The 17,387-nt window shown below is 44.1% G+C and overlaps 2 protein-coding genes across 3 annotated transcripts in view; one reads left to right on the plus strand and one right to left on the minus strand.

Moving 5' to 3' along the window:
• Positions 1–4,531, minus strand: part of TMX3 (thioredoxin related transmembrane protein 3) — a 37,510-nt gene extending 32,979 nt beyond the window's left edge. Inside the window, exons 1-2 of the mRNA XM_062201785.1 lie at positions 4,385–4,531; positions 3,778–3,832 (exon numbers count right to left, since the gene is read on the minus strand). Coding sequence (XP_062057769.1) covers positions 3,778–3,832; positions 4,385–4,430 — 101 coding nt within the window. The 5' untranslated portion in view covers positions 4,431–4,531. The remainder of the gene's footprint in view (positions 1–3,777; positions 3,833–4,384) is intronic.
• A 180-nt stretch (positions 4,532–4,711) lies between these two features.
• The window catches only part of CCDC102B (coiled-coil domain containing 102B), a 402,878-nt gene continuing 390,202 nt past the window's right edge, over positions 4,712–17,387 (plus strand). For both annotated transcript variants that reach the window (XM_062200306.1, XM_062200307.1), the window contains exon 1: positions 4,712–5,470. In XM_062200306.1, the coding sequence (XP_062056290.1) occupies positions 5,437–5,470 (34 nt within the window). In that variant the 5' untranslated portion in view covers positions 4,712–5,436. The remainder of the gene's footprint in view (positions 5,471–17,387) is intronic.

Below are 17,387 nucleotides of genomic sequence, written 5' to 3' on the forward strand. Positions count from 1 at the left end.
AAATTAGAAGTGGAACAGCTGGGTATTGAACCAGTGCCCATATGGGATACTGGTATTGCAGGCAGTGGCTTTACCTGCTATGCCACAATGCCGGCCCCTCAAAAATTTTTATGAATAATTTTTCTTAGTGTCTTTTGAATCTTATCCTATCCATTAAACATACTAAGTATAAAGTAGAGAAAATGATTAAAGATAAATTAGGAGAAAAGACTCCAACAAAAAGAATCAAAGTATTTCTGGCAGAATGGCTCCTATATCTACAACTTCCATATCAAAGAAAATTTCCAAGAAAAAAACAAAAAACAAAAAAACTTGTACCTGTACCAAACATGTATAGACCTTCTTTCCTGTCATCACTCCCTAGACAATAATGTATGTAACAGCTATTTACACAGTATTTACACTGCATTAGGTATACATAATCTATAGGTAACTTAAAGCCCTTGGGAGAATACAGGTAGATTACATGTAAGCACAATTCCATTTTATATAAGGTATTTGGGCATCCACAAATTTTGGTAACTGCAAGAGGTCTTAGAACCAATCCCCCATGGACAATGAGGAGCAACTGTACATACCTAACCCTTCACACATTTACTCCACTTGTGTAGGAAAGTTAATGTAGCAGTTCTAAGGCTGTTAGGCTCAGAAAAGCCTGCTTCAAGACTGGCTCTTGGTTGGCATCCAGGAACTTGGGTTTTAGGAGGGTTCCCATCATTTCCTGCTAAGGATGGCTTAGCTTTCACAAAAGATTTATGAAAAGTACTGAACTGGGGAACTGAAGCATAGATTCCTGACAACACAAGCCTGAGATGGTAATCCTGTCAACTGCCATTAGCTGTTAGTCTGGTTCGTGTCCATTTAATGTTCAACCACCCTTGTGGATTAGAGGTGACACAGTGAATGGAGGGTTCATTGTATGCCCATGGCCGGATCCACTGATGTGCTGACTGTGCTGAAAAGTCAAATCAGTCAAATTATCAAATGCAGCCCTTACTCTTTATATCTTTTATCTTAGGTTATCCTTATATCTTGTGGTTTTAGTGTCTAGATAATGGCTTAGTAAGTAAAAGCATGGAGATGGCTAAGCAAATCCAGAGAAGTGGCCGGTGTCGTGGCTCAACAGGCTAATCCTCCACTTTGCGGTGCTGGCACACAGGGTTCTAGTCCCGGTTGGGGCGCCAGATTCTATCCCAGTTGCCCCTCTTCCAGGCCAGCTCTCTGCTATGGCCAGGGAGTGCAGTGGAGGATGGCCCAAGTGCTTGGGCCCTGCACCCGCATGGGAGACCAGGAGAAGCACCTGGCTCCAAGCTTCAGATCAGCGTGATGAGCCAGCCACAGTGGCCATTGGAGGGTGAACCAACAGCAAAAAGGAAGACCTTTCTCTCTCTCTCCCCACTCTGCCTGCAAAAAAAAAAAAAAAAAAAAAATCCAGAGAAGTGTCAACTGCAGTGAGGATCCACAGGAACACTATGGATAGGAAGAGGGAGTCAATATGTTTTAACTGCTGAGAAGGCCCTGGCATCCTGGCCTGAGGAAGCTGCCCCTATGTAGTAATTTTAGCCTTGAACAGGGGTCACAAGCAGTACCACTTTTTCATTCTATCTTGGGGTCTGATCACAACACTGGCAGTTTATGCCCTGTCCAGGCTCATATCTGAACTTCCATGGATCTTTCTCTTGTGGAACCAAGAAGCAACTGATTGCCCATCCGCTTGCTCTAGAGTGAGGAGCAATTCAGTTTCCACATGTAATTGACAATCATGGTATGTTCTTGACAATGTTCCTTTTTTCAGCATAGGAACCTTTGTGATTAGTGTTTATATAAACAATTATGCAGGTGCTGGTGTGTGGAGTAGTCAGGTAAAGCCATTGCCTTCGATGCCACCATTCAATGTGGGTGCTGGTTCCTGTCCCAGCTGCTCCAATTCTGATCTAACTTTCTGCTAATAGCCTGGGAAAAGCCACAGAAGATACCCCAAGTGTTTTGGTCCCTGCCACCCACATGGGAGACCAGGATGAAGCTCCTGGCTTCAGCCTGGCCCAGCCTTGGCTGTTGCAACTTTTTGGGGGAGGGAACCAACAGATGAAGATATCTCTCTATGTAACTCTATCAAATAAATAAATAAATCTTTTAAAAATTATTAGAAGCAGAACCCCTTCCTCCTCCTCTTCCAGCAATCTAGGAGGAGAAGGTTTGAAATGACACACCCAACAAGACACTACTAGCTTTAACAAGATTACCTCATTGATAACAACCGTGTTCCTCTGAAGTTACTGTAAACAATTAGCTCCCACTCCCCAAGACCCATTACTATGAGGGAACCCATGGGAGCTTCAGGCTTTTGCTCTTCCAGACAGCACTGCATTCAACTGATCACCTGGATTCTCTCACACAATCAGCTCTAGATAGTCAACTAGGACAAGGAGCTCAGCTGAAAGTAATGATTAAATCTTGATTCACTCTCTGGTAGTGTTAGTTAAAAGACAAAGATACACCAGATCCTTGGCGCCCTATCATAGAGCAGCACCAGGTAAGAATTAGGTGGATCTAGCAGAGAGAGGAATTATCTCACTTCTAAGGAGCAAGAACAAGAGTTCTGCTTATTTGCGGGGAGGTAACAGGAAATGGACCAGTAGAAAAAAGCCTCTGCTGAGGCTTTCGAAAAGGAAGTTCTGGCAGAAGTGCCTGGCCAATGTTTCAGGTGAGGACCCCAATAAGGAAGTCTCCAAATAAAGCCAACTGGGCTAGGGGTGCCTGAGAACACGGTTGGCCTGGGGCCTCGGTACTTGGTCCTTGAATATCACTCCCTGCAGAGACTGTAATGCACTAGCTGTGCACCAAACTGGGTGTAGGGAAGGCACCTTCCCCCATGGGCCTGCCAGAAAAAGCACTGTAGTTACCCACAGTCACCCCTGAAAGATCGCACACAGGATTCTGGTCTGGAGCTGGACTTCTCACCTACCTCAGGAAAGTATTTGCCATTGGTGCTGTGATACTATGAAAATACATACAGTATGGTGACCTTATGTTTAAAGCAAAAACAAGGTAAAATGGTAAAATGGAATACGGAACAGTTTAATTCTGTAACTATTAGTAAAATTCTGGAGCTCACCTTCCTTTTGTACATACTCGTACAGTACTTAAAACAACTTCTGAGACAAAACTAGTAATATAAGAAGGGGGCTGCGCATGAGAGACCAGGAGAAGCACCTGGCTCCTGGCTTTGGATCAGCGCGGTGCGCCGTCCGCAGCGGCCATTGGAGGGTGAACCAACAGCAAAAAGGAAGACCTTTCTGTCTCTCTCTCTATCCACTCTGCCTGTCAAAAAAAAAAAGGGGGGGGGGGAGGGCTGGCACTGTGGCGTAGCGGGCAGAGCTGCCGCCTCTTCTCCCATGTGGGTAGCAGGTTCGTGTCCACTTCACTCTGCTAATGTGCCTAGGAAAGCAGTAGAAGAAGGCCCAAGTGCTTGGGCCCCTGCAGCCACCAGGGACATCCAGAGGAAGCTCCTGGCTGCTGGCTTTTGATCAGTCCAGCCCCATTCACTGTGGCCATTTGGGGAGTGAACCAGCGGATGGAAAATCTCTCCCTCCCTCCCTCTGTAATTCTGCCTTTCAAATAAATCTTAAAAACAAAAAACTTGCTGTGTAATAATCTTTTTTTAAAAAAAGCACTGGTCACTACTGTCTCTACTGTTAAGACGACATTCACACGTAAATATTCTAAAAACAGGCGTCAGAGTTAAAATGATACTTAAAAATATGTGTCTGTACTCACGATTCATCTAAATCTTCCACAAATCCTTTACAGAAAGCCACATCAAGCAAAACAACTGGAAGACAAGAAACGGGAAACAAAGTGGGAATAAATGTCGACTTGCCACCTGGCTTCTCCTGCGTGCTTACCGACCCACAAAGCGCCAGGATACAGGGGACAACGCGCCGGCCCCTCATCCATCCAAGACAGTTCTGCGCGCAGCCTCGTGACTGGCCAGCTCGGTCGCCCCGGGCCTGCAAACCTCAAGGCACCCAGTTCCTCCCTCTCCGGACTGCCATTGCCATTTTCTCCATTCACCGCTGCTCCTCCGCCTCTGTTCTCCAGCGGGAACTCCAACGCGAGCCGCCCGGCCAGGGCTTCTCAGGGAGCCGGGCGCGGCCCACGGCGGCTCGGAGCAGGTGCGGGGCAAACCCCCCTGAGCACCGGGGCGCCCCGGGCCCGCGGCAGAGGCTGGGGAGGGCCGCCGCGCAGCCCAGCGACCACCCCTCCCGCCCGACAGCGGGGTCGGCGCCCCGGAAACTTCCCGCCGCGACAAGGGGAGGCGCAGGCGGAGGCCGGGGCGCAGACCCCGCTCGACCCGCGCGGGCATCACCTCGGCGCCCATTACCTGTGGCGCACAGCCTGATGGCAGCCCGGCTTCTCCGAGCGGCCATGCTCACCACGCAGCACTGCAGCAGCCGACTCCGCCAAGGGCGAGGAAGCACCAGCGCCCGCCGGCGGCCGGTGCGGAAAGGGAAGCGAGGCCGCCCCGAGCGCAGAGGGCGGGGACGGGGCAGGCCGGCCTCCGCCACCCTCCCAGGACCCCGCCGGCCTTGGACTCTGAGCATGCGCGCGCCCGCGACGCATGCGCGGCAGTGCTGCGCGTGCGCATTCGCGTTCTCAGGCGTCGCGGAGCGTGGGAGCCGGGAGCGGGCGTCGGGGGCTTTCTGGTGTGGCCGCACTGGTGGTCCTGCCGTGGTCAGGGGAGAGTTTTGGGAGGAGTGAGGACCAGCTGGCTAGGCGCTGGAGGTTAGGTCGGCTGTGACGGCGCGTCTCCTGTGCGTGCTGCTCCTGTGCCGTGCGCGCCTCAGCCAGGGTGGTTCGGACGGGTCGGGGCTGTGGAGCCTGTGTATCTCCAGAACCGTCTTCGAACCTCTTTGACCCTGTTCCAGAATGGGGAAATCTCTCTTAAGCCGTTTCTGTGGACTTTTGCCAACTGAAGGAGTTCTCTAACAATTTTCTCTTGAAACCTGAGACAATGGTAGCATGGGGGGCGGGGGGTGGTATTTATTTATTTATTTTTCCCTCTGGGATCACCTGAGGAGTGAGTAGTTGATCTACAATCTGTGGCTACTTTTGTCTACACTACAAGGATTTGTACTTTTTACGACGGTTCCTGCAGCAGGCGCTGCATCTGACCCATACGGAAATTATATGGGACATCAAATACCAGAGGATTTAGATTAAGCCAAGTCTTGAAAAACGTATAAGAAAAGCAGGGATTATGATGTCAGCCGGTTCTCCTGAGGTTCAGCGTTCCAGCAGGCGGACATCTCAACAACGCTGTTTCTGACTAGAAGATCGCTTGACACACTGAGAGAACTGTGCCCTACGATGTGGTATCCAGTGCAGCCCTCCACAGATTCATAGATTCCAAATTTAAAAGTAGACTGAGAGATAATGGAGCTGTTAAGGAAATGTGATACCAACCATGGTAGGACAGCCTTATATTTAATGCCATAGACTTAGTATTCTCTAATGCACAGGGTTTCCTAAGTTTCTTGGTAAGGTCTGTGAATGACCCAACTTCAATTTTTTTCCCCTTCATTCTTCTCTGTTTCACAATTCTGTCTCCCGCTGTATGTAAAAGAAAAAACAAAGTTGAGATTTGCATCACAGCTTAAATTAGTATGCGTTAATAACAAAAACCACTATTGACCTAGACCTGCGGTTTCTGAGAGTGTAGCCTGTAGACAAGGAGCTCTTGTGCTCTTAAAATGTAGGCACTAGGCCGACGCCGTGGCTTAACAGGCTAATCCTCCACCTTCCGGCGCCGGCACAGCGAGTTCTAGTCCTGGTCAGGGCGCCGGATTCTATCCCGGTTGCCCCTCTTCCAGGCCAGCTCTCTGCTGTGGCCCGGGAAGGCAGTGGAGGATGGCCCAAGTACTTTGTCCCTGCACCGCATGGGAGACCGGGAGAAGCGCCTGGCTCCTGGCTTCGGATCAGCGGGGTGTGCCGGCTGCAGCGGCCATTGGAGGGTGAACCAACGGCAAAGGAAGACCTTTCTCTCTCTGTCTCTCTCTCTCACTGTCCACTCTGCCTGTCCAAAAAAAAAAAAAAAAATGTAGGTACTAAGACAGCAGAATTGAATATTTAATTTTGGTAAGCTTAAGAATTGACATTTTGGAAAATTTTTAAAAGTGTTCAAACAGCCCAGATGCGGGAATTGACTCTTTCAATTAAATGTTATGAAATCTAAATATTGATTTTTTTTGTTAGAGAGAGACAGGTCTTCCTTCCGTTGGTTCACCCCCCAAATGGTCACTATGGGCGGCGCGCTGCGCTGATCTGAAGCCAGGAGCCAGGTGCTTATTCCTGGTCTCCCATGCCGGTGCAGGGCCCAAGCACTTGGGCCATCCTCCACTGCCTTCCTGGGCCACAGCAGAGAGCTGGACTGGAAGAGGAACAACCGTGAAAGAATCCGGTGCCCCAACTGGGACTAGAACCCGGAGTACCTGCGCCGCAGGCGGAGGATTAGCCTAGTGAGCCATGGTGCCAGTCTAAATATTGATTTGAGTATTGCTAATGAACTTGAAATCTTTAATGAGATGTATTATATGTAAAATACCGGGTTTGGAAGACAGTATAAAAATGTAAAATGTATAAATATCTTATACATTAAAATCATTAGTCCGAATATGATCAAAACAAAGGAACATACTTTATAAGAAACTTTTGTACAGCAGGCAGGCTAAATTTGTGTGTTCTAGAACTTGGAGTCAGTTCATGTTATAATACAGGATAACATGTCCAATTAATGAAAGATGTTTAAGATTTTCCTGCTTGTCCTGTCCTATGTAGTGATGAATTTCCTTGACAAAAGGGTCCATAATTGTGATAAGTATTTTCTAAAAAAAACAAAACTTCAGATGAGCTATGTTATTATACAGGTATATATCTTGCATACATACTGCTGTGCTTTAAGCCTTTAAGTTGCAACTGAATGGCCAGTGTGATAGTATTAAGAGGTGGGGTTTTTAGGGGTGATTATGAGGGTGGTGCCATCAGTGATGGGATTAGTGATTTGTTAAAGAGGGTGCCATTGTTGTTTCTCCACTTATACTAATTACACTAATAGTATGAACCAAAGAAGGACACAAGTATAGCCTGCAGAGGTTAAAAAGATAAAGAATGGGGCCAGCATTTTGGTTAGAGGGTAAAGCCACCGCCTGCAATGCTGGCATCCTCTAGGGGCACTGGTTGGTGTCCCTGCTGCCCCACTTCCAATCCAGCTCCCTGCTGATGGCCTGGGAGAAGCAGCAGAGGATGGCTTCTGCCACCCTTGTGGGAGATCTGGATGGAGCTCCAAGCTCCTGGCTTTGCCTTGGTGGCCATCTGGGGAGTGAACCAATGGGATGGAAGATTCTCCCTCTCTCTCTCTCTCTCTTTCTCTCTCTCTCTCCCCCTCTCTCCCTCTCTCTCTCCCTCCTTCCCACTTTTCCCTCCTCTGTTGCTCCCCTTCTGTCTCTGTAACTCTTTGAAGTAAATAAGTCTCAAAAAAGGAGCAACTTTATGAAAATGCATATGAAATTTTAAAAGCCTAAAGCATAGACACATACCCAAATCAAGAGTTAAAACCTTAAGAATTAACCATTAAGCATATCGTCAGACATATTCCTTAAAGAGATATAAATGTATATAAATATATGTTTTTACTCATGAGGAACGTTGGGGAAAGTAAACAATAAGAGGAGGTTTATGGAAAATGGATCACACGGCTAGAAAAGACAAGAATCGTGATCTGCCAACTGTGAGCTGGAGAAGGGGGAAAGCTGGTGTTGTGATTCAGTCTGAGTCCGAAGCGCTAAGAAGTGGTATTGATGGTGTACATTCCAGTCTGCGTTCCAAAGCCCAGGAACAGGGACTGCCTGTATCCTAGGGCTAAAGACCAATGTGCCTGCTCAACCAAAAAGAGTGAATTTGCCCTCCTTCCACTTTTTGGATCTACTCAGCATCATTCATTTTACGGTGTTAATGAATAGAATGTTAGTCTCTTCTAGAATCATTCTCACACATGTACCCAGCAATAATGTTTTACCACCTATCTCAGCCGCTCTTAGCCTAGTCATGTTGACATTTAAAATTAACCAACACACTGCGAGAAAAACTCTTCCAGAGAATAAAAGAATAGATGATACTCACCAGTTCATCCAAAGACACTTGTATAAATATGGTACCAAAATCAGACACATGTGAGAAAAGAGGTTAGACAGGCCAATTTCACTAATTAACAAAAATGGAAAAAGAGAATTCTCCATGAAGTATCATCAAGTAGATCTGATAGTGCACTAAAAAAGATGAATTAAGATAATCCATCATGACTAATTTTTTTCTCAGAGAAAAGCATAGTTTAGGGAAACAAAATGTATATAATTTTCTACTGTAACATAAAAGATGAGAAACATGTAATCATTTTGCATGTAATAAAATAATTCCATATATCCCAAGCCCCATAATAGTAAACTAGGAATAAAATAATTCTATAACATGCTGCATGAGGATTCATTTCTAACAGTTCTGGAATTAGCCTGAGCTTCATTGCTAAATTCCGTTCATGAAGCTAACCTCTGGTAAAGACCTGAAGCATGACTTACAATGTTGCTTTTGTAACCATGGATCTCAGGAGTTTTCAGATGGTTCTTACCAATTTGCCAGAATATTAATTAGAATGAGATTGATGATTTAACACCACAGAGGGTCCAAGGATGATTTTATAGCAGAAATATGCACCCATAACCATCACAATATATAAAAACCAGCTGAGACTACCGTGAGCTCCCTAGTTCCAAAGCAGCCCATGCGTATGTTGATGGTTCCTGATCTAAGAGATGAGGTACTGATGCCCATGACCTTTATGGAAAAGAGAAAGAAGTTTTCCTGGGCTTTTTCCAGACCTCTTGCTGGGAAACAGCTCTTTCCGGTGAGCCATTCCCTTAATTCAACATTTTTGTTATCTTGCCTCCTCTTTCTACAATGTGTTGCAGATGTGTACGTATTGCTATTTGGAGTCTCTTGACACTTTAGCCATTGAATGGTTTCAGTAAAGATGGCATTAGAAGTGAGATGACTTTGAGTATTCTTGACTCATTCTTTCTTAAGATATGACCTAAGCAATATTTAGAAAGAAAAAGGATGATTCTGATAAACTGGATTAGAATGAAGCGTGGATGAAGTTAACTATTGTTGCAGGGAGCTATTGGTGCTAAGCTATGCTCTTAATTAGCAGCAGCTTAAAGATCAGTTACTGAAGATGACTTTCCATTTCAATCCAGAAGCCATAGAACCTGAACTCTAGAATCTAGAGACAAGTGCAAAATGACAGCAGGTTGAAAATTCATTTCCTGTTGCTGCTTTCAGCTTTAGCAAAGTGAAAATAAGTTCAGAATCTTCTTCCACAGAGCTTCATCCTCCCTGACTGGTATATGGGTCCCCAGCCACAGAAGCCTATACATTGTAACTTTGGAGGAATCAGCTAAGCCTGTGAGACTCATTACAGTCATGAGGATGATTCAAGTAGGGCAAGTTGCTCATTAAAGGAAGGAGTCCGAAGTAGACTGTTGCGGCATTGATCTGTTGAACTTCTATTAACTCTCCAAAAATTTAAGCATCATTGTTGCTGGCTTTGAACACTGATGAGTTCAGGGTAATGTTTGTACCCATCTTATCTCCTCTTTTGTCTGAAATCTTAGTCTGTTTTCTTTTGCTAGTAACATAATACCAGGTAGCGGAAAGTTATAAAGAAAAGAGGTTTATTGTTGCTCACAACTCTGGCCCGAGTTTGCAGGGCTGCATCTGGTGATGGCTTCTTGCAGGCAGAGTCATGGTGGCACAGGGCATCATGTGGTGAGAGACCAAGCCAAGCTAGCTTTTATAGCAAGCCCATTCTCAGGAAAATCCATCCATCTGATAAATGTCTATTGCACTCAAAGTGATATTGGAAGGAGGTAGCTAGCAAAGAGGAGCTGAGGGTACCAGCCCCTCCCTGAAGTCCTACCTGTGCTACAGCCTGCCTGTACCACCCAAATACCACTTTATGTGCAGTTTCCACAAAACCACTGCTCAGTACCTACACCACCCAAAAAATCTCCAACATGGCTGACTATGTCCCTATGATGATCTTCAGTTCATTATAATGTTATAACAAATATCATGGGTGATACCCCCACTCCCATCATACACCTGACACCATCCTACTTCTGAGATTTCCAAAAAAGAGCATGCAAAGCCCTGTCTTCAAGACCCACCTCCTATGAATATTCAATTAAGCTCTGCCCAGACACCACCCATTATGTGCCCATTCATAAATAGGAATGGACCTAAACCTCAGAGTACAGCTCTCTCTTGAACATGCAAACACTCCTTGAGTGTGTGTTTGCCTTTTGCATGCAAATAAACCTTGCTTCTCTGCTGACCTTTACCTATACCTCATCCTCAAATTCCTTCTTGCATTGAAGAATCTGAACCTAGCCACCCCCTGCATAATCACCTCTTAAAGATCCCACCACTTGGTATCTCACTGTGGGGATTAAATATCAGCATGAGTTCCAGAAGGGACAAACCATAGAAGGATAGCTCAAGAAGTCCATGCTGACTCAAATGGATTAAGGGAGGCAACAGTCATTCCCAGAGAGGGGTCATTGCTCCACTTCTCCCTTGTCATTTAAATATTTTTCTGAAGCAGCAGAAAAGGCTGCTGATGCAGACAGTACTAGGCTGACAATATGACAATGACACAAGCTCTCTGTGATTGCCACTGTGATAAAAGCAGCCCCAATACTGTGGGCACAATGTGTGATTTTGGTGTTGGGGCCTAAAAGAGGATATAGAAGAGACAATTTGGGATCTTTAATGCCAGCTTCCTCCTATCAGACTTCAAGATAATAGAAAAGTTATAGTTCTATAAGGAAAGAGAAATTTCAAAAAAGAAAGAAAAGTGCAAGAATTCAGGGCCTCATGGTGTGGAAGTCTTTAGATGGTCAGTTTAAAATGGCATGAAGAAGGAAGAAATTGCTGGAGTACTCACCAAAACCTTGATAAAACTTTATAGGAATCCAGGGAAACATAATTTCTTTTTTCAACTACCCAGGATATAAAAATATAAAAACAGAATTGCTTGATTTGTTTAAAATTAGAGAAATTTCAAATAGAGAAAAGTCCTCATGAGCCTCCTGCATAGAGTTCCAAAATTCTTGCTCTTAATACCAAAGCAACATACTAGTTTGCATTGCTGCCATTTAAAACAGTGCAAATATACCATCTCCCAGTCCTGGGCTAAAATCTTGTAAGCTAAGCTCTTCTCTCTGATCTAGGTCACACAAAGCCAAAATCAGGTGTCAGAAGCCTGTGCTCCTCTGCATACTACAGGAAAGAGCTTGTGTCCGGGCTCACTGAAGCTGCTGTGAGGGTGGAATTCACTTCTGTGCTGTTGCAAGACAGAGGCCCCTCTTTCCCTTCTGGCTGCTGGCTAGAGGTTGTTCTCAGTTTCTAGAAGCTAAACGCAGATTTCCTCAATGTGGCTTCACAGCTAGTGAGTGGGACACGTTCTGCTTCAGATCTTTCTCACTTTCCCTTCTACTGCAATTCCCTGACTTTTTCAAAGGCTCATGTGGTGGCCTTGGGCTCACCTGGATAACCCTGGCTTCCCTCCATATTTTAAAGTCAGTTGATAATTATCCTTAATCCTATCTTCGAAGACTCATCAGAAAAGTGGCTGGATTGGCCGGCGCCATGGCTCAGTAGGCTAATCTTCTGCCTTGTGGCGCCGGCACACAGGGTTCTAGTCCCGGTCGGGGCACCGATCCTGTCCCGGTTGCCCCTCTTCCAGGCCAGCTCTCTGCTGTGGCCAGGGAGTGCAGAGGAGGATGGCCCAAGTTCTTGGGCCCTGCACCCCATGGGAGACCAGGATAAGCACCTGGCTCCTGCCATCGGAACAGCGCGGTGCGCTGGCTGCAGCACGCCTACCGCGGCGGCCATTGGAGGGTGAACCAACAGCAAAAAGGAAGACCTTTCTCTCTGTCTCCCTCTACTGTCCACTCTGCCTGTCCAGGGGTTGGAGTGCCTGTGGTCCACTGCACACCATGAGGAATTAAATGTTCTTATACTCCTCCCTGCGACTAAATGAGAGGCTAAGTGCCTGATAATCTTCTTTGACTTTTACAAAAATCGTGTCCTCCATTTTGGGATTCAGGTAGGCCCACTGCATTTCATCATCTGGGAAAAAGGTCTTAGTTGATTGAAAGCTTAAACAAAACAACTAGCCTTCTTGGAACTGAAGGAAGGGCTTGTGGTTCAAACTATTTGGTTTGGGCCCTGTGGTGATAATGCTGTAATGATAGTCTCAATTTCAGCCACTTGCACTTATGCTAACTCAGGCATCTGCCCAAAGCCCATAATCATGCTCAACAGTGACCTCTGTGGTTTGGGGCTAGAAAATGACCTAGTTTTGCTTACTGAATATTTGTTTAAAAGATAGTTATTAGGTAGTAATTGAGCATTTACTAAGACAGCCCCATAATGAAAAGACATAAAAGTATATGAACTCCCGAGTTACCCTTCATGTCATGAATAATTGGAGAAAGCTTCCAGACATGAAGGAAGTGTCCAGGGAATGATCAATGGATGATTCTGCCCTTGCATACTGTGGAACTCCATGTATCCATGAGCAAAAGGCCTATTTTCCACTACTGACTTCTAAAAAGTTACTACAAGACTTGGTTGCTGCTACTCTTGGTTGGCCTCACTTTTCCACCATCACCCAAAGAGATTAGGTCATTGGACTGATTTGCTAGTGGAAATTCTAGATTGGAGTGTCATAGCTCAGTATGGGAAACAGCAGCAGATAATAGATTCTTCATGGAGGAAGACAAGAGCAGATTGGCAAACTATGCAACTGAATTGTAGGCTTGGTTCCTGGCAGGAATAAAAGAGGAAGCAAATAAAATACCCACAATTTGGGTGCACATTGACTCTTGGATTGTCACTGATGGATTTTCAGATTGGTCTGGCAAGAGGATCTTAGATAATTCAATAGCAGAGGGACTCCTGTGTCAGATATTGTTGTTTAAAAACCTTTACTATAATTCTGAGTGCAAATCACAGTGGACTGTACTTTCTTTGGTCAATGAACTACTATTTCAGTTTCTGATGATAATAGAATTTGAAAGTTGATACTCTAGTTCAAGCTCTTGAAGTGGAACCATGGGTCTGTCAAGGGAGTACACATGCTGGAATTCAGTCCATGTAGTGATGGTCTGAATGGCAACAGACCTTGCTGGCTCTTCTGAGTCTTACCTGGAGAAAAAATACTCAGCTTGCCAACAGGAAAGACATTTGCAATTATTTCTGAAAGTATCCCAGGGGAGAAGCACAGAATCCCAAGTAGATCACATGGCATCTTCTCTATTGCTCCAATGTATGGATCATGTAAACCTGGTAGATATTCTTGGTTTGGTTGTGCATATTCAGTAACTAAATCCACTGCTGTAACTGCTATCCAAAGATTTAACAATAGTAGAAAAACAAAAACACAAAGGAACTTCAAATAATTTGTGTACAATAGAATTAAAGGCTAAATTCATTTTGTTGCAGAAAATTTTTGAAATCTTTGCATATGAGTAATATACCAGCTTATTTGTGCTGGTTGCTTTCCTCAGGTCAGGGCAGTTTTTCAATCTGTGAACCCAGTATATGTGGGAGTTGTACTATCATTGCTTTCTGAGCCTCAGGCACAAATGGGCGTGCCCAGAACAGGTAGAACAACCTAGTTTGTGGGCTCATGCCTTGAGTAGACTCATCCATTTATATCAATGTGCCCTAAAAGAATATTTTCCATGGGTGTTGTCCTGATCAAATTGACCAAAGGAATAGAACAAGTGGCCAAGAAATAGACTAAAGTCTCAGTGCAAACTTGATACATGAGAGAAATCAAATTACAAAAAACTGGAGAAAGATATGTTGTGTTGAGATAATTTAATATCCATAAGGGTAAAGCAATTAATTTGTGTCCAAACATTACATTTGAAAAAAAAAAGATTTATTTTATTTGTTTGAAAGTCAGAGGGAGAGAGAAAGAGACAGACAGAGACAGAGAGACAGAGAGAGAGGGAGAGATTTCTTCCATCTACTGGTTCCCCCCTCAAAAGGCAGTAACAACAGGGGCTGAGCCAGGCCAAAGCCAGGAGCCAGGAACTTCATTCAAGTCTCCCATGTGGGTGCAAGGGCCCAAGGACTTGGGTCATCCTCCCCTGCTTTCCAAGGCACATAATTAGGGAGCTGGATCAGAATTGGAGCAGTAGAGACTTGAACCAGTGCCCATATGGGATGCCCATATCACAGTAAATGAGAGAAAAGTATTAAAGACTTCATAAGACTATACAAGATAACATTTTTGATACTTTGGGGCAGAAATATATTTATTAAACAAATAAAAGAAAAGATGAATACGTTTGTGGAAAGACAGACAATACAAAGAAAGTGAAGTAAAAGACAAGCCACAGAGTTGGCATTCTGGTAACTCAACAACTAAAAAAGGATTAGTTAGCAAAGAACTAATAAGAAAAATACAAAGCCCCATATAATGAACAAAACTCATGAACAGAAATTTTGAAGAAGAGGAAACACAAATATCAAATAATTTTCAAAGATGCTCTTCTTTGTCAACATGTATTACATATAAAATATACCTCCCAAACTATGAGTTTATTTTGTATGTGGTTGAGGAGTAATGGGAATTTACAAACTGTTGAGTAGAACTTATATTTAAAAATACAGTCAACCCAAGTTTATCTTAGATGTTTTAATACTGAATATAAAATCAAAGATTTCATCTAGTAAGTTCATTGATGGCATATTTCAGATGAACTCCCAGGTATCATTATAATTATTCAGATTTTCTTGTTCACTACACACATAAAATATAAAAATGCTAATCCTCTATTTTGTTTTTCATAAAAAATTATTGTGTTTACTTCTAAGACTCCCCAGGGTCCAAAGCTGCTAACCTAATTGTGGAAAGCAGTTAATGTTCTTGGTAATTAGGTTATCTACTTCTACACAGTTAGCCTAGGGGAAGCACATAGGGTCCATGACCCTAAAGAAACACTTTGAACTCTGTTGTGATTTTCATGCCATTTTTACACAATTTCAACGAAGGAGTGATCCACTCACATCTTAACCTCTGTCTGCAGGTAGATGTAGGAAGCTCCTCTAGAATAGGCAGTTGATTAGAATAAGTGAGATACATGAGAGGTAATTAAAAGTTGACAGAATATGAAATGTGAAAAACTATGGATTTCAAAATATTTTTGCACCAAAATAAATATATCTTTAATTCTATTTTCATGAAATGTTTGAAGTGCCTTTCTTAACATATTTTAAAAATTTTTACATTACTGGGGCGGGCACTGTGGCCTAGCTGGTAAAGCTGCCGCCTCCAGTGCCAGCATCCCATATGAGCGCCAGTTTTAGTCCTGGCTGCTCCACTTCTGATCCAACTCTCTGCTATGGCCTGGGAAAGCAGTAGAGGTTGGCCCAGGTGCTTGGGCCCCTGCACCTGCATGAGAGACCCAGAGGAAGCTCCTGGCTCCTGGCTTTGGATCAGCACAGCTCCGGCTATAGCGGCCATCTGGGGAGTGAATCAGCGGATGGAAGACCTCTCTCTCTCTCTCTGCCTCTCCTTCTCTCTCTGTGTAGCTCTGACTTCGAAATAAATGAATAAAATCTTAAAAAAATTTTTTTTACATTACTGAAATCTTACACTTATTCATATTCTTTTTTTTTTTTTTTGACAGGCAGAGTGGACAGTGAGAGAGAGAGAGAGAGAGAGAGAGAGAGAAAGGTCTTCCTTGTGCCGTTGGTTCACCCTCCAATGGCCGCCACGGCTGGTGCGCTGCGGCCGGCGCACCGCGCTGATAAAGGCAGGAGCCAGGTGCTTCTCCTGGTCTCCCATGGGGTGCAGGACCCAAGCACTTGGGCCATCCTCCTCTGCACTCCCGGGCCATAGCAGAGGGCTGGCCTGGAAGAGGGGCAACCGGGACAGAATCCGGCGCCCCGACCGGGACTAGAACCCTGTGTGCCAGCGCCACAAGGTGGAGGATTAGCCTATTGAGCCACGGCGCCGGCCACTTATTCATATTCTTAAAAGTATGAATATCAGGCCCAGCATGGTGTTGTGGGTAAAGCAGCTGCTCCCCTCCTATCCAGTTCTCTGCTAATGTGTCTGGGAAAACAGTGGAAGATGGCCACAGTGCTTGGGCTCCTCCACTCACATGGGAGACCTTGAAGAAGCTCCTGGCTCCTGCTCCTGGCTCATGGCTTCAGTTTAGATCAGCCTTGATCGTTGCTGCCATTTGGGGATTAAACTAGCGGATCTAAGATTTGTCTCTCCCTCTCTCTGTAATTGTGCCTTTAAAATCAATCATATAAATCTTTTTAGACAATGTATGATTGTCTTACTGATTTTAAAAGTGATCGTTGATTAGTGGTGGGTGTCTGACATGTCTTCATTTGACTGAGTGTGATGCTCTGGGGCCATTTCCTTGAGTTAGAAAATGTCTTCTAACGCTATGTTTAATATCGAGCTGGATTCTGCCCTTCAGCATGCAGCGAATGTGTCAGTCAGAAATAGCACAGGACTAAGTAACAGGATCCAGCAGGAATGTATTCTGCTCTCTTTAGCTTTTTTGATATTCTTAAACTAATATTTATCTTTTTGGGTACTATGGACATATTGAAGGCATTGGAATTAGCTTCTATTATTATTTTATTTCAACACTTATATTGCCGTAACCAAACACTATAAGTTGATTCTTATGTCCTTTTGCTCTGATTCTAACCCTCAGATGAAACATTTTCTTACATGAGGACTTTCAGGGTCTCTTGTAATTTCTTCCCCCAGATCTGGAATCAGTTATCCTTCCAAAAAAATAAATAAATAAATAAAAGCCTGGCTCCTTTTCCTTGAAAATTGATTTTTGGAACTGTAATTTGAGCTCTGTGTTTGCATCTTAGATACCTCAGAAACTCATTGTCAAATTCATTTGGAGGAAAGCTCTTGGAGCAGACAATTGTTCTTGAGATTCTAGAATGTTTGAATACCATTTTCATTTCAATAAAAATATGGAAAGGTGAATCAATGCAATCCAAGATTTTTGGAAAGAAATGAATGTTTTTTGCTTTTTTATAGAACTTTGATTACACCTAATATTAAAGAGGCATACTTTATCATTTTTCAGATTTGCCATCATCTACTAACAACTTTCCACTATTTTCCTTTCAAATAAAAATCATTTCTCAATCCTCTGACTTTGGCATTCTAAGATTACTCAGAGGGACTTTCTCCATTTTGATGTATT

This window comes from Lepus europaeus, chromosome 9, assembly GCF_033115175.1.
Source record: "Lepus europaeus isolate LE1 chromosome 9, mLepTim1.pri, whole genome shotgun sequence".
NCBI classification, from domain to species: Eukaryota; Metazoa; Chordata; class Mammalia; order Lagomorpha; family Leporidae; genus Lepus; species Lepus europaeus.